This window comes from Notamacropus eugenii, chromosome 7 (genome assembly GCF_028372415.1).
Source record: "Notamacropus eugenii isolate mMacEug1 chromosome 7, mMacEug1.pri_v2, whole genome shotgun sequence".
Lineage (NCBI taxonomy): Eukaryota > Metazoa > Chordata > Mammalia > Diprotodontia > Macropodidae > Notamacropus > Notamacropus eugenii.
The window spans coordinates 167,330,276-167,354,607 of NC_092878.1; the positions used below are offsets into that span (position 1 = coordinate 167,330,276).

The window sequence follows — 24,332 nt, forward strand, 5'->3', positions numbered from 1 at the left end:
TTTTATTTTGGCCTGAGGTTTCTTGGGGTCAGGGCTCTGTGTTGTGGTTTGGGGGCCTAGCTAGACCACCTGGATAAAATAAAGACTGTGCAGATTCTTTTGTTTCCTGGCTGGAGCAGGCCATGGAGGTGGTGCAGATAATTGACACCGAGGGCTTGGTAAATACCTTGAAGATTCAGTGCCTGGAGATAACAGTAGAGGATGCATCCAGAAGCTTTCTGGGCTGCCAGATGGGCTTGCTTTCTGTTCTCCCGTCTCCTGTCCCTCTTCTTGGTTCTGGGCCTTTTCATGGGCTGTCACGCATTCTCACCCTGGCCCTCTACTCTCACCTGCGGACCTTCCTGGCTTCCTTTAACAGTCATCTCTGCTCCTGCCTTTGGTAGGAGGCCTTGGGTCCCTCCTCTCCAGGATGTGTGTGGCTAGTGGTGGGTCCTCTCCACTGGACTGTGTACCCCTTCAAGGAGGGGACTATGTCTTTGCCTTTTCCAGCATCCCCAGGGCTCAGTATTGCATCAGTCCCACAGAGGTTTTCTCCATGCCCAGTTGGAGACACCTGGTTATAGTAACAGCCTGGAGGGTTGTTAGCCTTTCTTGACTTGGCCTCTTTCTCCTCACATTACTTGGTATTTCCTTTCCTGGCTAGTCTTTTTTTATGTGTGTGGACCTGTGCATGTATCCACACCAACACGTGTTGTCTCTCCTAGTAGGATGGACAGTACCTAGCACATAGTAGGGCCTTGATGAATGCTTGTTGATGTCTGACTTTCCCCATCAGAAATCCTGAATTTAATTGGTTGTGCATTTCTCAGTTGTTACCTGCTCTGTGTCTAAGACTGTGCCTTGGACCAGGTGTTTCTGAGATTATAACAACAGCAGCTCTAGACTTTACAAATCTCATTACATACATTTTCACAGTGACCCAATAAAGTAGATGCCCTTATTGCCCTTACTGTGAGGCTGAGGAAGCCAAGACTCCAAAGTCTTCAGTCTCCTGCCCAGGGTCACCCAGCTTGGGAGTGCGAGACTTGGTTTACATCAGAGATTTTCTTACCTCTGTCTGTCCCCACTGCTTGGTCCCAAGGGACTTTCCCACTGGAGCCTGTGCAGTTGTGACAGGATGCACAGTCTGCAGAGTCCTGCTGTTCTGCAGGGCAGTGCTCTCCAGGCCTGGGGTGCTCAAGGGGAAAGCAGAAGTGGGAGTGGGGTGCCACTCCCCATGGAGGAGCAGAGACCATGGGATGGAGAAGTACCCTGGCTCTGGGCTCCCTAAGACCACAGCCCTGACTGGATGAGACTGGGAACCAGGGAGGGAAAACTGACTGAGGAGGCTGAATCACTAAGGCCTTCAGCCAGCTGTGGCTGGCGCTTAGGCAGCACTAGGAGTTTAGAGATCAAGTGTAGAAGCTGCCCTTTGGTTACTGACTGTTGCACCTGCCAGGGGGTGGGCCAAGGGAACAAAGCCTGGAGAAAAGCCCTTCTCATCCGTGGGGTTAGGATTGGGATTATAGTCCAAAGGGTCTCAGAATTATCTGCCCATATATCCAGAGTCTGGAGGCTCGAGATACAGAAGTGACCAAATTGGTCAGGGCCATTCATTGTGTGCTGTGCCACCAAAGGAGGTCAACTGTGAATTCATATGGTGCCCACTGGCGGAATGCTATCTGGAACCCTGATGTGAGACCGTGTGTTGTGTGCCTGGGGGACACCTGTATATCCGGTCTGCTGTATGCAGCTCTGTCCCTGTGTGTCTAGAGGATGCAGACGATGCTTAGGTGTCAGTAATTAAATATTATGCATCCTTGTAAGTCCTTGGACTTGGCAGTGCCAGTGCCCTTTTGTCGTCTTCTCACGGCCTTTTCTGGGGGTTTACTTTGGTAAAATCATCAAGTGTTCACAGATGACCCTTAAGAATGAAGAAATGTTGTGTATTTGAAAGATAACAAGGAAAAATTAACATGGGAAGAGATTTCGGCCTGAGTGGGGCAAAGTATTGGTTTTTTATTGTCAGCATTTGCTGATTTTAGGCTTCAGTCAATTTTCTTACAGGTAAAATGAAGCACTTGGACTGCTTGGACGGTCTCTAAAGTCTTTAGCAGTTCCATAATTCACTAGCTCTCTTTCCCTTCTGCTGCAGCGGCACTTAACAAGCAAACATTTCTCTACTTACAAAGAGATAAAAGCAGGTACAGTTTTTGAATTACGATTCATTACAGTTGGAATCTGATAACTTGCAGGATGCGTTTGGGGCTTTTTAACCCTTGGGCAGATTCTTCCCCTCCTGTGATTTATGCGGCGTCATTGTGTCTTGTAATCATGTTGAATGTAGACACACTTTGAACCTTCTTCTGAATTTCTGCAGAGATGAGGCGAGGTGATACCTGCTGTATGCTAGGGATGTTAGCCATTTATTATTACTTTTTAATTTTATCTTTTTTTAATGTTGCCTTCATTTTCAAATCTGAATCTCCCCAGAGAATTTTTGTTTAAAACAAAACCCAAAAGGAGGAGAGAAGAGCTTGAGCAAAGGTAACAAAGCCATCGGCAGAGTCTGCTGGCATCCAGAGGTTCAGCACCTGTGGCCAGCCCTCCAAATGAAAGGGAAGGAAATACATTTTCTCCTTGCTTTTCTGGCTAGCCGTTCACTACTGATTGGCTCAAGGGATGTTAGTAATGTTGAACTTACTGTATCAATGCTTGCTAAAGCTTTAAAAATAATTTAGAAAGTTAGAAAATGCCAACGTTTTTATAGAAGGAGTGGGAAATCTGAGACTAGTGGGATCTCTTTCATTTTGGGTGCGGGTGAGTATGTGGGTGCTGAAGGGTCTATGGAAGGGGATAGTACTTGGTTTTATAGTCTTGTGAATTATTAGAATACGAGTTAGTATCGTATGTATCAGGATGTGAGTCATCCCATGCCCTGGTATTCTCTGGTTCTGATTTACTGCTCAGTGCAAATTGTAGAGATGCTGAATTGCAGGTGGGGCAAAGAAGCAGACACCCAGAGGTAAAGCTTTGGGCAATGTGGGTTCCTATTCTGCGCCTGCTGCAGATCTCCCTGCCTGGGTCTGACCTTGCATTTTGTGGTCCTCAGGTAACTGTCTATAAAATGGGAGTTTGGGGGAAGACCATGACAAAGCCCACGTGAAATTTTCAAGACGTATTTATCAGGATTATATCATGGATACATACAGTGAAACCCACTCAGAAAGGGACACGTTAAACTTGCACTACGACATGTTCTTACAGAAGGGTAACTGAAGATGATGGTCGAACTCTGCTAGCCCCCAGGCTCCTCGATGTGCTTGTCTGGGGTGGATGTTGTCCCGGTGGGGGCTGGGGCCTCAAGACTCCTCCCTCCCCCTCTTTTTCCCGCTTTCCCCCTCAGTGGAGCTCAGAGGCCTTGTGCCAACACGCTGTCTTGGATCTGTGTGGCGTCCTCCCCACCCTGGTGCTAAACCACTTCAGTGTCCCGCCTCCGGATGTTGTCCATCATGCTTTGCAGAGGGCTTGGCTCGCTCTCCAAGTCACTCAGGGTCTTGTCTTTGGCGCAGCAGCAGCAGTCGAGTACCTCGTAAATGAAGGCCAGGAGCATCAGAGAGACGACTGTGAATATGAACAGAAGCATGATGATGAAGCAGGCCGTGTTCCAGTTATCATGGAAAGGGTAAACCTTCTGGACTTGGAAGCCGATGTACTGGTAGGCCGCCGCTGTGGTGGTGGGCGGACTGCTGGTGCTCAGCGTCTCGTTCCATAGAGTGGCATTGAGAGCTGCTGTGTTTACTGATTCCATCACTTGTGATTGGTTCAAAGGAGTCTGTGAAGAAAGATAAAAACGATTTTAGGACTGAGATGTACAGATTTATAGATGGAGTTGGGTGTCACTGAGAATCCTTGGAAGATGTGTATGGTGCTGACACCTTACACCACACCTCTCTGCAGTGTAGGATAAGTGTTTCACTGTGTGCAATGCAGACTAACGTGGGCTATAAACTCTAATGAGCTCTGATCGGCAGTTGGAGTGATACAGATATGTGTGTGCAGATATGGCAGTCACATGCAGAATTGTTAAAGAAGAGGCCGCTGAATTAGGAGTGAACAGTGGTGAAGGAGTCACAGCATCTCAGGACATTGTGCCTTTGGAAGAAGCCTGGTGAGGATCCCTGCGCACCTTCTGCTTGGTGCTCGTTCATGCTGGTTACCTGTTTTATGTGCCTCTGAGACTCTACTGGGTCAGAGGATCTAGGTCAGGAGGACAGCAATTGAGAGGCAAAAAAGAGGAAAAAAAGAGCGGCAACAGTGGTCTTCTGCAAGGGGGACTAACACTGTGGCAGTCACTGACTATAGCCATCAGCCTCTGTGAACAGAGTTCTCCTGTAGCTGGTGTAGAGGTTAGAAAAACCTGGGGAAGCACCTTTCAAAATGGACACTCGGGTCCCCAGAGGTCTCATTTGCTTTATTGATTAAATTTCGGTTCCAGAGTACTAACTGATATCTAGTCTCAAAAAGTTAGGGATTCCCTGTTCTGTCCAGCTTCTGCCTTGGGGCCTCTGGCCTTTGTCTCCTCAGGCCTTTGGCAGAGGCAATAAGGAGACCCACCTGAGGTTGTGGACACCCACGGCCTAGACCCACAGTCTCCAGGATAGCTTCAGAATTTCACTCGCCCGACACACAAAGGCAGAACAGTTAGATCATGTACAGTGGACAGAATTGCCATGTGACACACACGCTCTGTCTGCTGAAATACCCAGGTTGTTGGAGAGTTGGGAACATATCTGTTGTTTCAATGAAGCGTATAAATAAACCGCTTTCATCCTTGCCTGTTGTGGTCAAGTGAAACTCCGTTATTTAGTGAAAACACTTTTTTCCTCACATTAAACTTGCTCCCTCCTTTTTTTCAAAATTAAATGATGATCTGGGGCCCAAAGCAGATGTTTTGTTTTGGCTTCCTTTCCAGTGTTGAGACTTCCCTGGCTAACATGCTGCCTGGTCCATGGCATTGCTCTCTGCTTCCCCCCACTTCTCTGGTGGCTCCTCAGTTTCTTTTGCTGGATCTTTTGTCAGGTCATGGCCCCCAACTATATGTATCTGAACCCGCTTTTCTTCTCCCTGTGTTATTTAACTGGGTAATCTCATCAGATCTCATGGATTCTGTCATCATCTCTGTGCAGATGAATCTCAGAGCTCTTTGTCCCTCCTTAACCTCTCTCTCGACCTCTGGTTTCACATCCCTACCTCTTGGAAATCTTGAACTGGATGTCCTGTGGACAGAGCCCATTCTTATCTTTCCTCTCCAAACTCTCGCCCACTTCCAGGTCTCCCTTTTGGTGTCAAGGACACCACCATCCTTCCAGTTCCCCGGGCTCGCAGCCTGGGCATCACCCTCCACTCCTTACCTCTTCTTGCTCCCCTTATCCAATCTGTTGCCAAGTCCTGGTGATTCTGCCTTTGCACCATCACACAACTATGTCCTCTTATCTCCTCTCACACTGCTCCCTTGGCCCTCACTGGAGGTGGGTGGCTCCTCCAGCTTTTGGGATCAAATAGAAAATCTCCCTGTTAGTGTTCAGAGACATCATCTTGCCAACAAAAGTCCATAGAGTCAAAGCTGTGGTTTTTCTAGTACCAATTTACAGCTGCAAGAAGTAGACTGTGAGGAAAGCTGAGCTTCTGTCGCAGAGCTGATGCTTTTGAATTATGGCGCTAGAGAAGACTTTAGGTCACACCAGTCAGTACTTAAAGAAATTAATTCAGACCATTCACTGGAAAGTCAGGTCCTGAAGCTGAAACTTAAGTACTTTGGCCACATAATGAGAAGATGGACCTCCCTGGAAAAGACCCTGATGCTGGGAAAGATTGAGGCAGAAGGAGAAGGGGACGGCAGAAGATGAGATGAAGAGATGGTGTCATGGGAAACGGCATGAGCTTGGACAGAAGGGCCTGGTGTCATGAAGAGTCAGATACAACTGAATGACAAGGAAAAGCCTTTCATTAGCCCTTCCTTGTGCCTTTTCCATTTTCTCTTGCTTTACTCCCATCTACAAATTCTCTGCTCCAGTGACATTGACCTCCTGACTCTTCCTTTCCCAAGGAATAGCGCCACTTTCCATTGCTGGCCAGCCCCTAGTCTGGTGTGCTCTGTCTCTTCACCGCTGCCTCTTGGCTTCCCAGGCCTCAGCTAAAACACCACTGTCTCCATTGAGCCTTTTTAATCCCCCTAAATTCTAGTGCCTTCCCTCCGAAACCACCTCCGCTCTCCCCATGTCTGCCTTGTGCAGTCTCCCCTGTTAGACTGGGATCTCCTTGAAGGCTGAGCCAGTTTTTGTCTTTGTATCACCAGCACTTAGCATTTAGAGCCTGGCACATAGTAGGCAGTGTGACTCTTTAACTGACCCATGGAAGGCTCATAGGAGGAAGCTCTGCCCTGGGATGCTGGACTCTGACCTTAGCTCACTTGGATCCTGACCCTGCCATTTCTAAATTGTGCCCTCATGCTCACCACCATCTTCCTCAGTCCTCTTTGTTGTCTTTCTTCTAGTAGATTAGAAGCACCTCGACATCAGGAACGTTCTTGCTTGTGTGTGTTTGTATCCCCAGCGCCTTGAACACTGCCTGGTAGATACTAGAGCCTTAATCAATGCCTTTTCCTTACTCACCTCCCTGCCATTCCACCCCACCTTCATTTCTTCTGCTATTGCCTGTCTCAGATCCATTGTAAGAGCTTCATTCTGTAAGACTTTTCATTCCTCATACCGGTTAAAATGCCAGTATACTTCATTGGGCAGTGGTGGAGGTTATAATTCAGGCTTTGGCTTAATTTTTCCTGTTTAATATTCTATTTACACCATACTGTGCTAGATACTTGGGCATAAGAAGATGGCATAGAACCTCAGATCTTCAGGGGGAAGGGCATGGTGTGTATACAAATGGGGACAAGGCAGAGGAAATTCTGACCTGGTGCTCTGAGAACACTTGGGCAGTGGAAGGGAGGCCACTGGAAGTGGGGTTTCAGGGAAGCCTTCACAGAGGAAAAGAAGGTCTCCCAACAGGTAGACTTTGGTGGGCTGTGTGCCCCTGGGTAGTGGAAATGTCCCCAAAGGACTGCGAAAGCTGCCTTAGTTTGCCTGGAATGTGCAAGAAGAGAGGCAGGGTGGAGGCAGCTGCTGGAAAGGCCTCCAGACTGGGCTGAGGACCTCAGAGGCAGTGGGAAGCCATGAATGACTTATACAGGGAAGGGAGTGGTATGCTTAGAGCTGCTCTTCAGAGAGAAGAATGCAGTGCCTCTGGGTGGGATGGATTGGAGGGGACTGTGTACACAGAGGAGGCTGGCTGGTGGGACTAACAGGTAGAGAGATGCAGATGGTGGCTGAGGGCTTGTGTGGCACCAGAGAGGGGAGCCCCAAAGGAGGGGAGTCTGAGGGACCGGGAGTGGTGTGGCCTTAGGCCCTGGGAGTCTAGGCAGCAGGACAGGGAGGACAGCTGAGTGGGGAAGGAGATGAAGGGAACGGGGCAAGGACCCCAGCCCCTGCTCTGGCATTCAACATGCATCTCCTGGCTTCCCAGAATTCCTTCCCAGCTTTGTTCCACTTTCCTCCCTGTTGATTCTTCAAGGATGTGTTCCTCCAAAGCCAGGATTCGTGGTTCCTTCAACCACAAGAAAGGGAGAATTGAGGGTCAACTAACTGCTTATTGAATCCAAAGCCATTCTCTTTGCCTGTTTTAATGAACTGTATCTTCTGAGTTAGTCTGAACTCTAAGGAGATCTTACCACTTCCCTCCTATGACAGGGAAACTGAGGCTAGAGCAGTGACTTGTGCAGGGTCACTTCCTAATGAAGCAGGCCTCAGCCCAGGGAGACTTAGCCCAGGGCTGTCTGCATTCTGTTTGCTGCTTTTGGGTTGGGAGGAGAGGACCACGGTGGTGGTGGTAAAGTTAGGTTTGTGTTGTATTGCTGAGTATGCAGAAGCTTCTCTTTTGGACTGCTCAGGTAGTTAGTTTCCCATCTGAAAATGAGGTTCGAAAGGCTCTTGGTTCATTTGAGAGATGAACAAAGGGTAGGTGTGGGTGGCCTTGGGGGCTGCACGCTGGTGGCTGCCAGTGAGGTCACGGGTGCCCTACGAGCGGCCACCCAGCCAGCTCCCTCCCAACCCACCAGTCAGGGTCTCCTGATTGTTCTCGGTATCAAATGAAAACTTGAGGCTTCAATGAAGTTAACAGCTGTTGAGTGCCCATGGGGGTAGCTCTGTGAAAGCACCAAATCACATTGAGCCAAATAGCATTTGACTTCTGGACAATCATCTTGGGTCGTTTATGTTTTTGTACCCCTCCATCAATGCTGGTAATTGAGTTTATTGTATTGGAATTGTATCACATCAGATACTGTTTGAGGTAAGAGGGCTGTGGGCTGCTGCTTGGAAATGTTGGTTTATGTAGGTGTTTTCATGGTAATGGAAGCCTGATTATTGGATAGAGAAAAATCAGGGTCTCCGTATCTGATCTCTGTCCCTTAGTCCTGTCCATGGGACCCTGGACAAAGCCGCTGACCCGCCCTGCCTCACTGCAGCCCAAAACTGCCCTAAAGGAATGCTTGTCTGTCAGAACGGGTGAAATAACTTCTCCCCATTCCCCCAGGGGAAAAAATAGTATTATTTTTCTTTTAAAAAAGACTTGATGAATGCCCTTTTAATGTCCACTTATTTCCTTCTTAGATTCAGTTTGGTCTCAGACCTTGAGAATTGAAATTAGGCTGTTAAGGACAGATGCTAATCCCTGGTCCCCAGTGGGCTGTGTTTGCCTGTTTGTGGGAGGGTCAGCCCTACTTGGGAACCTGGGGGAGGGGAGATAAGCGTGGACTGTGACATTCATGCCCACTTTTGACATTCACTCTCAGCTTCTGGCATCTTTCAAAGTACCAGGGGAAAATAGAAACCTGGTAACAATGGATACCGGGCATCACCTTTAAATGAGATCTCTTGCAAAGGAAAACAAGAGTCACGTGTTAAGAACCAGGATCAGAAGTCACGTTCACATTTCCTGCATCAGATGTCTCTTTGCAGCGATGGAGTCTGGCCAGTACAGTACATGTATGTATGCGATATGTATCAGATTATGCATGCATACATATACACACACCTACATATGTACCAGAGGAATAGGGCATGAAGCTGCTTGAGACACCCTGGGGAGATGGCTATGGCTACAGCAGCCACTCCTGCAGGCCCAGGTCGGGAGACCTTGGCTGCTTTCCCTCATCCATTTGAAGTAACGCTTTAGTAATGCCCTGTGTCAAATTATGGTGAGGCTGGAAGGATTTTCTGGAAAGATTTTTCAGGCTCTCAAACATTTTTGCAGGCTTCAAATTACTATGAAACACATGGCGTGACCCACTTTTTGTGGGTGGAACACACTTTGTCCATGCACCTTGGATTACAAATTGGGTTTGTTGGAAAGGGAATAGGGAAATGAGTGGTTTGGTTTAATTTCATATTTCTTTCTTACAAATTGGATTGAAGGAATAACTTGCAGGATAATTCTTAAGAGATATTTTAAGGAATTGGAACTTGGACCTTGTAAGTTTCTTTGATATTTAGAAAATTGTATAGAGGAAGATAAATTTGGAAGAATCATTATTTTTAAAGAGTAGTGGTAATTAGTATTTTAAAACATTTTATTTTGCTCTGATGAATTAGTTAAAACATGACAAACAAGACAATTGTATCATTAGGATTTTTTCATTTTCATTTCTCAAATTAACATTGGAATGTGATACATTTAAAATGAATACTATAAAAAGTAGTCATCAGATTTTTTCAAAGCAGACAGTTCCTTAGTAGCCTTTTTCCCCACTCCCCCTTTGGGTCTGGGGAGTAGCAGAGTTACGGCTGGTGGTGTAGTTTTTCCTCTCTTCCTATGAACCTTTCTAACATTAAAAATTCCCTGGCAGAATATTGCCACAGGGAAGGCAGGGTCATTACACAAGGGCTGGGATGGACATACTCTGGAATAGAAAACAGTGGAATCTCCTTGTGTAGTGGGCTGGAGTGGGCCCAGGCTCTCTTCGCCGTCATGGTGGATCGGGGAGTGGAGGAGTTTTCAGTCGGCTAGAACTGTCGGTGCTGCGGTGAGGACGATGGTGTAGCAGAAATTGTGCAGTCCCTAGTTAATTCCCTCTGCATCTGTCCTTAGACCCCATCTCATTGGTCCCTTGGTAGAGCACGGTAGCATTTCCTGGGTCCTAAGTAGTTCCGCCATTTTCCCATTAAAAGGAAGTCTCTTGGTTTGCAGAGTTTCAATAATTGGTCAAGTGGGCAGTGCTGCAGTCTTTGGTGAGAGGAAATGGGAGCCCAGATTAAACCGAGTCACTCTGCGTGTACTTCTTCAGCTGAGGCCAGGGGAAAGCTTGCTTCCTGTCTTTTACCTACATTTCGGCAGATTTTAGATGGCAAAATCAGTCTTTTCTTAGTCTTAGTTTTTTGTATAATCGCTTTTATTCTCATACGTTCTCTGTATTTGGTGAGAGTGTTTGTTTTACTTGGGACCTTTTTGGATCCAGAACCCTAATTGTTCTGTGATTGGCAAGAGCGCTGCTGGACTGAACCATGAAGGAGAGATCTGGTTTCTAGGTCTGGCTACTTGACTGACAAGTCATTTGCTGAGCAGCTGAATAAATACTTTTGTTCTTTAGAGGGAAAGGTAGCTGCAAAAATTTCCTTTTAAGATGATTTAGCAATGAGGTACTGCTGGGTTTCAATTAGTGCCACAATGAACGCTGTGCTATTTCCATATATTTGAATCCACACAGAAGGAAGTTATAATTATGTGAAAAATTATCGTTATTTCCACCCCCATGGGAATAGTGTCGTAGGGGTTGGAAGAGTGGGGCTCCTTCATGAGACCGAGTCCGTATTTGCAGTGATTGAGACCTAGGTGTAGATTTACTGGGGAAGGCAGGGGCTGGGTCGTTTGTTTTATTTTTAAATGCCATCCTGAAGCGGTAGTGTCTACTAAACAAAGATGATGTTCATGCTCCACGACCATTAGTCAGTTCTGACACTGTAGTTCCCAGCCTACACGCCAGTGTCACCTCCAGGACCAAATAGTAAATAGCTTCTGTTTTCCTCGGGAAGCCCTCCATGTGCTCTGTGCTCGGGGAATGCCGGCCTCCTGGCTCCTCTCTCTGGTGGTCCCCCAGGCAGGCAGGGCTCACCTCTTTCATCTTCACCTCCTGCCTCCCCAAAGCCAAAGCCTTCCCTCCAGGACTGCCTCCCATTTCCCCTGTCTCTTATATGTACCTGCTGGTTGGCATGTTGTCTCTCCCATTACACTGTGAGCTTCTGGAGGACAAAGGTGATGTTTTTGCCTTTCCCTGCATCCCCAGCCCTTAGCTTCCTGCTTGGCACAGTAGGTGCTAATAAAGCCTTATGGATCACTTGGTCATTCGGAGACTTCCGATTGTTGAACCTTACTTTAGTAGCACTGGGAGGAATGCTGGCCCTTCGGTAACTGACCCCTGGGAGACATGTTGTGATTTTTAAATGTAGTTTCTGTTCATTCCAGATGGTCAGTTTAAGAACAGTCCCAGCCATCCCTGTACGCACACGATGTGATGGATGTAAATGATTGACTCGTTCCCTTCTGCCCTCCCCCCCAATAAAAATAGGCATTCAGCATCTTCATTTAATAATCATCTCTGACTTGGATCATGCCGTTAGAAGCAAAATTATTTCACTTAAACGACAGAGGAGTCTGAAGCTTTTATGTGTGAAGTGACAACAAGATGCCCCTCTTAGCTCTTTTGTCTGTGTTGTGCTCAAAAATGGATTGTATTTTTACATTAATCTTCCTATTTTATTTTAAAATTTTTTCTACAGGTAGCGTACTTTGTTTCAGCCTGATATAATTGGTACATATGCGAAATCATCTTTGAGCAGTATTTGCTTTTAGTCTAGATCTTTCTTCAAGGAAAGCCTTTGTCAGGACAGAGAATGCTGCTGAAATGAAATATCTTGCAGAAGGTGAAATCGGCAGGCAGCTGGAAAGCGTCAGATCTGCGTTTCCATTTACTGACCAGGGACTGGGAGGATTAAATTTCCCATACGGTGGCATGGTCATCAATTTTCTATTAAGGCACGGAGGACAAGAGAGTCCAGGCTAGACAAACAGTCTTTGGTATTTTTTACAGAATAAAAGCCTGGCTTTCCGGGTCAGAAATTCAGAGCTTAAAAATAGACACTAAGAAGAATGCTTTGCCTGGTTTCATAACAAAATGTCTTTCAGATGTAGCTAGTGCTTTATTCCTCCATAATAAAAATGATAAAGACCTACCTGTTCTCGGCGGATGCTGATGGAGCGCCGGTCTGATCCGTGGGTAATGCAGTCTGCTGCACAGTCAAGATGGAGCTGGGCTGCTATTGGTCAATGATAACGCAGCTGACAATTGCCTTCTTGTGCATTTGCATTTAGCCTCACCACAGTCCAGAGGAAATCTTTCGCAAACTTAAATGATACTGTCGGGTCTACCCAGTTGGATCCCAATTTTCTCCTCCCTCCTTTTTGTTTTTGTTTTTTTGTCACTGAGCTTGAAGGATGGGGCGTGGTTTTCCTCTGCTTAAGGTCGAAACAAACCAAAACCCCAGGCCCTTCCTGCATCTAGGATTGGCTTTACTTTATAGTAGAAAGATGGAAAAGAATAAAGGACTAAATTAATGATGGATACGTTTTTCTGACTGCCAAGCTGATCTCCCCTGAGACTAGAGAAACCCTCAGGCTAAGAAAGATGCCAGGGTTGGGAAGAGCCCTGGCAACCAGCGCACAGAACTGACTGATCAAATCTACAGGTATGTGAATAAATAAGTGAAGTTTGTTTCATCCATGTGCCTGGCCCAGGGATCTGATGCTCTGCAGAAGGGCGAGTGGCCCCAGGAACACAGCTGGCTGCCATGTATTGGAGGGCTCGGAAGGGCCCCCACTGCTGGTGGTGGGCATGGTCCGAAGGACCGTGGGATCAAGTCAGAAATGAAAAAGGAAGTCTGAAATCTCAAATACTGCCATTCTGATAGATAAAGCTGAGTGCCTCTTTCAAACTGTCACTTTCCATGGTGTTCCCACTGTGGACTTCCAAAGTTCTCTTGCTGGTTGGAAAGGGTAATTTGTTGTGGTTGATTATGTGCAGACTTTTATCGGCTTCTTATCGTTGTATACCGGGTTTTTCATTTTTGTCAGATTTTTATTTCATATATTTTCCTTTAGCCTTTTTTTGTATTTACTGCTTTGGTTGTGTAAAATCTCTTTTTATATAATTGTTTCAGTCTGTTGTTTGGGCACTTAAAGAATCCCTGGCCAGTGAATACTGAAGGGCTGAGATCTTTTGTTAGGCATGCATTCTTACTGAGCAGAGCAGTGTGGCCCATGCTCTGGGCCTGCTGCTTCCCCGTGGGCAGGTCTCCATCCAGGGCAGCTTCTGCTCTGGTATCCGCCACGCTCCGGGGCTGTGGTTTGGTAAGGACAGACCCTGGCAGGCCCATCTTGGGAAGGAACAGGCAGGCACTTATGGGGTCTCTCCCGACCAGCTCAGTTTTTATCTTTGGATCATAGATCTTCTCCCCCTGCCTCCAACGTACCCTTTCTCTGATAACCAGTGGCATACAGGACTTTTCAGACTGGAAGCTTAGAGCAGTGTGAAGGATTCCAGGAGGGCAGCATGCCCCTTGTTACATTCCAACATTAGGCTAGTGGGGATTCAGGGATTTCTGTGTCTCTAGTCTGCCAAGACATGGTGAAAAGATTCTGGTCCCTAGAGTCTCCAAGCATTTATTAAGCACCTGCTGTGTGCTAGGCACTTTGCTCGGTCCTGGGGATACAAAGAAAGGCCAAAGCCAGTGCCTGCCTTTGAAGATCTCCCAGTGCACACCCCTTGGGATTCTTTCCATTCGCCTCTTCACCCCCTTTATTTTGTTTTGGGCCCATACTGCTGAATGTGCTGTCCTCTCAGAGGGAATCCGCTCTCTCTCAAATGCCAAGTCTCACAGCCCTGTCGCTGTCTCACCCACACTGGGGAGAGCTCTTGGCGCAATGATCGTTCTCTGCTTCCAACGCCTTCTTCCTCCCTTGATTTCTTTTTTAAAAATTAAAATTTTCTTTTTTAATCATGACATTTTTCACTGTACAGAGGGCAAAGAAAGAGGATAGAATATCCAACTAAACTTCTTTTACATAGTGTTTTTCTAAAAATAAGTTACTCTGTTGTTTGTGTTTTGGACTTTTTATTTTCTCTTGAATATCTTTAGATGTATTATGGATGTTTTTCTCTTTCTTTTTTTCCCCTCACAAACAACCATTTTCTCCTCCCCTAGATTCCCTTCTCTTATAAGTAATACATTTTGTGAAGCCTCATTCTGTGCTGTCTGGCCCAGAAGGGCTTTCCAAGTCAAGTGACAGCACTGCCCTAGACCACTGCTTCTTGGCGTCATTGGTGATTGCACAAGTCAGAGTTCAGAAGGCTTTGTTTTCTTTTACATCGTTAGGGTCACAGTGTGAACTATTCTCCTGCTTCTGCTACAGTGTCAGAGTGGGGTGTAAAGAAAGAGCAATAAGAAAGGGGCCACCAAATCAAGAAATAACTGAGAAATCCAGAGCCTCCTGCGCCCCACAGCCTTCCTGTGCTGGCCAGACCAGAAGCTGACCAGTGGCAGCTGAACTAGTCAGAAACCTTGGGGCTCAGGCCTCTCTGGCTTGTGCTCCCCTGCTGCCCTGCCTCCCTGCCACAGCGTGTCCTTGGCCTCCGTTATGGGCCAGACCCCGGGTAACAGAAAGGAACCCCCAGAGAAAGCCTTGAGAGCCTGGCCCTGACCCAAAGTATCTGTTGCAGAAGTCAGACTGGAAAACTGAGTCCTAAACAGTCCAGATGGTAAAGAAACATTATGGATTGCAGGATGCTTCAGTCACAAATCTGGAAGAAGATTACCTCCTTGTCATCTTTAAGCAAAGGGTCTACTAGGTCATTCCTGGAAGAAATGAAGCAGGAGGTAAAAAATCATCAGTTAAGGAAAATGAGAGCTCTAGAGCTTAGTCTTGGAAGTAAAAGACCTCACTCAAGGATTAGGCAGAAATCAGTGACTGCATGTGGCACCAAGAAGTGTTAAAACTGAAAGATGGAGAAAAGGCTCATAAAAAAATCTTACCTGGAGAAGAGATCAAACCGAAAGGAGTAGAGCTCACCTTAGAATCCCTTAAGTCTAGATAATAGCCAGTATGCCTCAATAAATGAGAGGGCAAAGTGAAAATAGAAAAAACCCACTGCTCCCTTCCTGAAAGAAACCCCAAAATGGAAATTCCTGGGAATGTCAGAGCCAAAATCCAAAGCTTCAAGCCTGTGATAGGAGTAGAATTCTCAATTCCTCCCAAGAGAGATTAATTTTCCTTAAAAGGCAAAAAGCCCTTTGTGGGACTTGATTGACTTTCCACAGCTTAGTTCTGGTTGTGGTGACCACATGGAGGTGGGGCCCCTCAAACTTGGCCTGCCCTGCTGACCATTTATCCAACCTTTGCTAACGGGGCTGGCATTAGGGCAGAGAAAAAGGACCACTACAGTTGTCAGAAAGAAAGAGTTCAGGTACTAAGTCCACAATCTTAATGTGTAGTGGCGGCCCTGCCGAGGGCTGGGAAGGGATTTGATGCCATATTCTAAAGATCTTCTGGGGGAAAAAAGGACAGGAATTCCTTAGGGCTGGAAAAAGGGAGGAAGGAGGTGGAATTGCCTGTTTGCTTTAATCAGGGTGCTTTAGAAGATCCAACCTGCATGGAAAGGGCGGAGGTGGGGAGTGGGCTGCTCGTGAACCTCCCTTTGATCTCATCTGGATAAAGGAGCACTCTAGCACACACAGTGGTTGGGCAGAATCCATTTAATTCAGTGGGGGGTGGTGAAGAGGCAGGGGGAGGACAACTTCCAGAGAGGAATTGCCATAAGCAAAGCCGCCCCCCCCTTCCCAGAGTGTGGAGCGTGAGGGGTGAATCAAAAGAGAAAGAAAAGGAAACTAGTACTGTGTCGTAGGTGCTAAGTAAGTGCTGTGACTCCAGCTCCCTCCTGTCTTTATGCCTGTTGTTTGTGAAGGAATCACAAGTGGGAATGGGGTGAACTGGGCTCTGCAACCAAGGCAGATGGGGCATGGGTAAGAAAACAGGCTCCTCTTGCGCCTCATCCACTCGCCATCTTTATCTCTATTTCCCCCCTTTCCTATCTCCTTCTCCCTTAACCCCTCCAGCCCTCCTTCTCTCTCCTCTCCTGCTTTCTCTCTCTCTCTTTTCCGTCTGTCTCCTGCCATCTTTTGTTACAGCCTGTTTCTGAGAGCTGCCAGTGGGTGATGCAGCAGTGTTGTTCTCAGGCACCCAGCCGGGCTTGGGCTGCAGGTTTGTGTAGAGATTCTCCCAACAGGCTCTCCTGGCAGAGGAGGGGCTTTGGAAGACCCAGGGTTGTTCGGCACTTGGAAAATTTCAGAGAAAAGTGAAGTCCAGGTAGTCTAGCCTTGGCCCCAGCCCTGTGAAAAAAGAGAGCAGCGTTGAGCAGTGCAGCGGGCACCAGAAATGTGGGGCCAAGACAGGCAAGCCTGGCTGAAAGGGAGTGTCCCCCAAAGTGAGCCGGACACCAGTGTGTGCAGCATGTGCAATTGCAGGGATTTTGTACAAACAGAACCCACAGAGTGGGAATGAGAAGGGGAATGGGTAACTGGGCAATAATCTTTGTATCAGTTTTCTCTGATTGATAAAGGTTTCATTTTCATGTTGCCTAAGGTACTGATCCACAATGATAAGAATAAGAGCCATTCCTATGGAGAAGTCATCCAGACCATAGCAATTGGCAGTTTTCTTTTCTTCTTTATTTTTAACATGAATTTTGTTTGAAGAGTTCCAAACTCCCTCCCTGCAGCCCCTCCTATACCATTCTTGTAAAACATTTTCAGATTTATCATGTTGTGCAAAACTCCAGAATAAAGAGTTTCAAAGGAAGAAATTGAAACTATCACAGCAAAAATGCTGTGAATTACTAATAATTAAAGACATATAAATTACAGCAACTCTGAGGTTTTACCTTAAACCGGCAGAGTTCAGAAAATTAAAATGGCAGTTTTTGGAAGGAAGGGCTGCAGAAAACCAGGTGATTAATGCACTTTGGTGGAACTGGGGATTGGTTCCTTACTCTGAATCTATGCACACAGTCACTAAAGCTTGCATGTTCTTTAACCCAGCTATAGCGCTGCCAGCCTTGCGTACCCCAAAAACATCAAAGAAAGAGGACAGGGTCTGTAATTACGAAAAGATCTCTAGCAGCTGTTCTGAGTCAGTAGAGGACTAGAAATTAAGGAGATGGTGTCTGTCAGTTTGGAAGAACTCAGCAAATTCTGGTTTATGAATGTAATGGAGTAGTGTTGTGGTGTAATAAATGACAAAAAGGAGTCCTTTTAGAGGAAGCGGGAAGGATTTGTATGAACTCAGTAGAACCGGGGAGAATCACCTATACATTAACACCACCACTGCAGAGACCAGCCACATCATAGGACTTCAGAATTCTAATCAATGCCATGAACAACTAGGATTTCCCATGAACTCTTCACAGAGAAGGGTGTAGAATGAGGTGTACGTTTTTGGACGTAGTAAGAATTAGTTTCACTTGACTATGTCTTTGTTACAAGGGATAAGTTTATTTTTTAAAAGAAAAAATTGGGATTAAGGACTTGGGAGTGGGGGGAATACCTACTTATTAGCTGAAACAACTAAAAAAATTTAAAGTGCTGCTATAAATATTTTCATAGGCATCCTTCCCCTTTGTCTTTGATCTGTTTGGGGAGCATATCCAGTAGTGGTGATGCTGGTTTAAAGTGTATGTACCATTTATCTATCAACTATATTTAGCTTTAGGAAAAGATGCTCAGACGACTGTTAACAAGACAAATGCACATTAAAACAGCTGAGAGCTGTTGTTCACATCCTTGGATTGCTTGTGTGTTGGGGAATGGCATTTGGTCGCTTTTCCGTTGGTGTCTCTATGTCTTGGATACCAAAGCTTTTTCAGAGACACTTGACACAAAGATTTTTTTTCTGAGTTCACTGCTTTCTTTATCCTAAATGCATTCAGTTTGTACAAAACCTTTTCGGCTTTGTGTAATCAAAATTATTTCACTTTTGTCATTGCCTTTATCCTTGGTTTGGCCAAGAGTCCACCCACTACCTCCAGCTGTAAGAGGTCTGTGCTTTGTGCTCTTGTGACATTTTGCTTTGATGCGTGTGGCGTTAGACAGGAACAAATGTAAGCAAAGCGTTCACAACCACATGATAGAATTCTCCAGATCACTAATAGTAAGAGAAATGTAAGTCAGAAGAATCCTCAAGTTTCACCTCCCACTCAGCAAATTGGAAAGGATGACATCAGAGAAGAATAGTCAGTGTTGGAAAAGCAGGCCCATTAACGCACTGCTTTAGGTCCGGGAGTTGGTATAACCATTCCAGGAAGCAGTTTGGCGTGATGTAAATAAAATGGTTTCCATGTCTACACCAGAGAGGGGTGTGGTATTTGCCAAAAAGAAAGCTTCTGTATTTACCAAAATAGTCACAGCTTCACTTTTAGTGGTAGCAAAAGGACCCGTAACAAGGGATGCCCCCGATTGGGGACTGCCTGACCCAGGAGCGGTCGGTGAATGTGATGGGATATTCCTGGGCAGTAAGAAACGATCAGCATGGAGACAGTTGGGAAGCCTTGCAGGGACTGATGTGACTGCAGTGTGAATGGGAAGTAATAACCCAAACTAAATATTGCTAAATCACAAAAATAAGCTTGGCTCCACAAGCCCCTCCACTTACTCCTTTGCGTGGGTTGAGGTCCACACGGAACTTTGCGTGGAATGTCTGGTGTTTTCCAATGTGTCAAACTTCAGTTTTGCTGAGGTTTTGTTCTGTTCTTTTTCTTTTAAAAACTTTGTTTCAAAGGATGGCTCTTTGGGATAGAAGGAGAAAGCAAGGGCACAGAGAAATGGAAGACTGGCCGTGAACTGCTAACGAAAACCATTCCTAAAATTGGCGAAGATGACCTGATATGGAAGTGACTGTTGGTGGTGGGGCTGTGGGACAGCGGGCACGCTCCTTTGGTTTCTGGGCCAGTGTTTGCCCTGAGCTGCCTCTCTGTGCTCTGATTTAGTTAGCTTGCCATCTTTCCTGGATCCCTTTGTGGCCTCTGTGTTTGTGTGTGTGTGTGTGTGCGTGCGTGCACACCTCCACCTCTTTCCTGACCTCCCTTCCCACATCTCCACCTGTATGTGTTTCATCAGCACCTCCAGCTTAGCCTGTTGAAGATTAAATTGGTGATCTTCCTCTCAGGCTTCACCATCCTTTCATCACTGAGACTCAGGAGCTTATTTCTGAGCCTTTGTTCTCCTTCGTATCTGATCAGGGGCCCACCCTTGTCCATTCGGTTCTTCTCCCTTTTCTGGACCCTCCTTCAGAACACAACTGCTGAAAGTCTTCCTGTGGCCTAAGTCTCACTTTGAGTTACAGTTCTCTACAATCTGACTCCACCCTACCTTTGGTGATGCAGTAGATAAGGTGCCAGGTCTGGAGCTAGGAAGACCTGAGTTCAGATCCAGTCTCATACACTTCCAGTTATGTGACGACCCCCACGCTCCCTCGCCGAAGCAAATTACTTGACTGCTGTTTGCCTCCGTTTTCTCAGCTATAAAAAGATGAATAGCTTCTGTCTCCCAGAGTTACTGTGAAGATCCAATGAGATAATTGTGGAACACAGTGCCTCACACACAGTAGGCACTGTGTAAATGATATCTTTCATCGTAGGTACCCAGGTCATACAGTAGATAGAGCACCAGCCTGGAATCGGAAAGACTTGAGTTTAAATCTTACTAGTTGTGTGACCCTGTTTGCCTCAGTCTTCTCAGCTGTAAAATGGGAATAACAACCCCTACCTCCCGGGGTTGTCTGTAAAGCACTTCCTGGCACAGTGCCTGCACACAGTAGGAGGCACTCTAAATGTTAGCTGTTCATGGTGACTGCCACTCACACACTCCTCACTGATCTGGGGCGCTCAGCATTCTGTCCTGGTTTGCTCCTTGAATCTGTGATTCCTTACGTTTTCTCAGGGCTTGGAAGCCTTGCTTTATGTCCCCCTCTCCCCCCAAAAGACCTTTCAGTCTTCTTTTTCTTAGCAAATATTCCTAAAACACTTGGCTTGATCTCTCCGTTCCCATCACCCCCTGCCATGCATGAGACAGCCATTTCTTTCTCTGAGTTCCCCTAGCAGTTTTGCAGGGGAGGAGCTGTCCACTTGTGTTTTGTCATCCCAAGGAGCCAGACTCCTCTGGGGTCTTTGCCTTCTTCCTGGAAGTCCTGGAGATAATGATTTAGGTTAAGACAGGGAAGAGAGGAAGTGATATTTGCATTAAAACTGAGAGAAGAAAAGGTTTGGGCTCCATCAGTCCCTAAAGAACTTGTTGGTCCGTATTCAGAACTGGACCATTTCTGTCTGTGGCGTGGCCGTAGTTGGAACAGCTCAGTTTCCCTTTATTTACCAGCAAAGACAGACCAGGTTCTGGAGTTTGGCTGTTCGGTGGAGAGATACCGTTGAGAGCTAGTATTCTGGGTGCAGAGGAGCATTCTTTGTAGAAGGCTGGTTACAGCCAGAGCATTGCAGCCCAGCTTCTATGGGCCATGCAGAGAAACGAGGAACAACTTTGAGATTACGTAGGGCCCTTTTTGGTCATTGGATCATTGGCTTGTAACTGTCCTGATTAAACACATTTCATCATAGCAGTGATTTGGATGGGATTTTTTTTTTTAATGTTTTTCTCTGACTTACCAGCTGCCAGATTGAAGCTTGTCGGAGGAGAGGAATCCGGAGTGTTGCTGTCACTGTGTTAATTCAGGTTTCATGACTGCTAGAAAATCCACATTACCCCATGTGCCCATCTTTCCATTTTCTCTCCCAAAGGTCAGGTGTTGTAGCCACAAAGTTCAAACTGATTTGAGATTTAAAGCAAAAGAGAAAACCCGCAGATGGCTGCTAGAATAGCGTTGTGTGTGGCAGGGGGAGTTTAAATTTAAAAGCTTCTCTACTCTGGGGCTTTGTTGGAGAACTAAGGGTTTCCTTTTGTTCTCTTTTCTTCTTTAATCAATAGGAATAATAGTGTTGAATCAGTGACTTAATTATTTCTGAGGAGACTGGAAGATGCACTGGCCAAGAAAGGGGAGAAAGCTGAAGATTCGGGCTGCTCAGGATTATCTCTTTCCCTCTGGAGCGGTCTAGTTTGTCTCTCTTCACCTTTCTTTGTATCCCTGGGGCTTAGCACAACACCTGGCACATCCTAAGCACTCACTTGATCAATGCTGATAACTTGGCTTGATTGTAGCGAGAGGTGAGCATAGAAATGTCTCCTTGGCGTCTGGAAGGCTTGAATCCCACCTTAGACACACTGTCAGGATGACCCAAAATGAGTCACTTAAACTCTTTGGGTGTCAGAGTTCTCATTCATTAAAGGAAGTGACCTGAAATAGAAACAGACCCAATGACTGGTTTGAATCACCGAGGTAAAATCCCTTTTCCCCTAGGAGTCCTTTCTTCTCTGGCTTAATTACGGTGTTTTCTTTGGTGGATGTTAATTTTACCGAAGTTGTCCTCCCTAGTGCTTGTGTATAAAGGAATATTGCCCCTGGTGGTGCTGAAGGGCAGAGGCCAGCTGTCTTGGGCAGAGCATGGGAGGTGAGCAGCCTTGTGCCCCAAGCCCCAGACCCTTGGAATTGCTAGGTGGCTGTTTGATCCTGCGGGTGCTGCTGTGCCCTCTTGTTTTCTCTGATCATTCCCTCCAAACTAACCTGGTGTGCTTCTGAAGGCACTTGGTTAAGCAAAGAGATTTGGAATATAGAAAGAAGCATATTGTGTTTGTACATAAAGTACTTTCACAGTCCTGCCAAGTTAATCCAGGGTGGTGCAATGGTTTGCAGTGTTCTCTAGCTCCGTAGGGGAGAATTTTACGTGTGTTATCACAGTTCCGTTCCTCTCTCATGAGATCTGGTTATGGTCCCTTAGCTCAGAGAAAGGGGCCTGTACTCTTTAGTAAGCAGCTGTTCCAGCAGAGGCCATGCTGGTTGTTATTGAATGCACCGAGAGAAGTGACCTGGGAGACCAGGGAAAGGCAGGCGCTAGTGTGTCCTGGCTCCCAAGTGTCACTGGGGCTGCTCCCACTCCAGGGTGAGCTGCTCCCACTCCAGGGTGAGCCGCTCCTGGTGACGCTGCAGCTCGTGCTGGCTGCATTCTCCTCAAGTCTCCTTCCAGTCTTTCTTGCTTTAGTTTTGGGACCCTTTTCAAGTGCTCCGTTGGAGTTGGTGCTTTGGTGTTCCCATGTTACTAAGCAAGAGGCAAATGAGTTGATTGTTTTCTTTTTGTGAGCTGCCTCCCTCCCTGCAGTGGACTAAGTGATGCCCTGTGAGTAGAATGCACGCTCTGATCAGCAGTTATGAATTCTCTTCCCCCACTGCCTTCCTGTAGTCAGTATGGGAGGTTAGCATGGTGTAGGAGTATATGAGTAGGATGTGTACTTCGACTAGCAATTATGACTTTTCCTCCCCAGCCCTCCCGTATCCATTGTTATGTGAGATTCTGAGATTCATACCGTAGTGTGTAGGAGTGTGGTGAAGGGAGGCTGACGAGGTGTTGGGGGAGCTTCTAAACAGCTACTTTTCGTTCCTCGTGAATTGGGGGAGCGCTCCTCCCAGGGAGACAGAGGCAGCAGCTGTGCCTGGCCTTGAAATCAGGAAGACCCAGCCTGAGTCAGGTCACTCCTCTGACCCTTGATGATGGCTGCATGTGTGGCCCTGGGCAAATTCCTTTACCCCTCAGGGCCTGATTAACTCAGCAGTCAAAAAGGATGGACCCTGTAGGAGCTGGTCTTACTGAGTTTCTCCCTGGCTGTTTCCCCTTGGAAGTCCTCCTGCCAAAAAGAAAAGTGACAGCATAAAACTCCAAGCCAAATGGATTACTTTGAGATTACTGACTGTTTGGAAATCTACGTTTTGGTCCCTTAGTGAATTGTATTAGATTTTTGTTACCAACATTTTATGGGCTGGATTTAGTGAGGAACAGACACTCACATAAAAATCTTTTCCTGGTGGGGCTAGGGAAGGAGGTTCAGCTCTCTGTAGCTGTTTAGAAGTCACACCAAGTTAAAAACATGAACCATCATGAAGGTGTTTAGAAAATGTCTTCTTTTTTTCTCTTACAGATCACAGTAATGGATCCTTTAACTTCAAAGCCCTTTCCGGAGGCTCAGGATACAAATTTGGAGTTCTTGCAAAGATTGTAAATTACATGAAGGTACTAAATAATAACAGCGGGGCGTGCCAAGGTACTCAGGCACTTTGTTGGAAAAGCGACGTTTATAGTTGGTTTTGTTGGGTTGGTTTTTTTTTTACTTCTCGTCTTGAGAACATTGTTCCTAAATTGATCATAACTCATTTTAAAACTGAGAATTTCCCCTTGGAGTTAAGTTGGATCTTTTAATCCCTGGACCAGCAGGTGTTGAGCCTGCCAGATGCCAGGGCTCTGGGGTAGGTGCTAGAGATGTGAATGTCATTTCAGGTTTGCTTGGTGGATTGAGTCCCCCATGCCTGAGGTTAGTACGGGTTATCTGGGGTGGCTAGTGCAGAGGAGAGAATGTTGGGTCTGGATTCGAATTCAGCTTCTGCCACTAGTTACTAGGCATCTCTCAAGTGGTGACCCAGGGTTGCCTCTTCTCAGTCCTTATCCTTCTCTTTTGCTTTCCAGAAAACGTTTTTAAAATTCTGAATTGAAGCACTAACAAAGAGTATTTCCATATGCACTTAGAGCAGAACACAAAAAGGATTATCCAGGGAAGTGTGAATCTCCATTTCATCCTTTTTGCTTTTTTAAAAAAAGTTTGTAATAAAATGTGCACTTAACTTTCAAAACTGTCTTGTTTGTTTGTGCTCCTTCAGTTCTCTTCTTTGCCTTTTAAAAAATGTTATCTCTGTCATTTTTTGTGGCATCATCATCGCTAAAATAAGAAACAAGAAAAACAAGAAGACAGTGTGCAGATAACTACATACAAATAAGATATGTCTCTCCATATGTATGTATGTGTATAAATATGTAACGTGTGAGAAATTGGAGATAATTGCCAAGGGAAGACAGGAGACCTGGGAAACACTCCTCAAAGAAAATGAGATTTTACCAGAGACTTGAAGGAGGCCTGCAATTAAGGAGGGAGGGGTCAACCAGTGAAAATTCATCAAATCAGGAGGCTCCTCCCCCTTCCCTCACTGCCCTT

The 24,332-nt window shown here is 46.2% G+C and overlaps 2 protein-coding genes across 5 annotated transcripts in view; one reads left to right on the forward strand and one right to left on the reverse strand.

The window, feature by feature from the left end:
• The window catches only part of GTF2E2 (general transcription factor IIE subunit 2), a 77,762-nt gene that overhangs the window by 11,946 nt on the left and 41,484 nt on the right, over positions 1-24,332 (forward strand). For all 4 annotated transcript variants that reach the window (XM_072625493.1, XM_072625497.1, XM_072625495.1 and 1 more), the window contains exon 3: positions 23,268-23,359. In XM_072625493.1, the coding sequence (XP_072481594.1) occupies positions 23,268-23,359 (92 nt within the window). The remainder of the gene's footprint in view (positions 1-23,267; positions 23,360-24,332) is intronic.
• SMIM18 (small integral membrane protein 18) lies at positions 3,116-3,811 on the reverse strand. Its single transcript, XM_072625513.1, has one exon. The coding sequence runs from the start codon at positions 3,788-3,790 to the stop codon at positions 3,452-3,454; it is 339 nt and encodes a 112-aa protein (XP_072481614.1). The 5' UTR covers positions 3,791-3,811; the 3' UTR covers positions 3,116-3,451.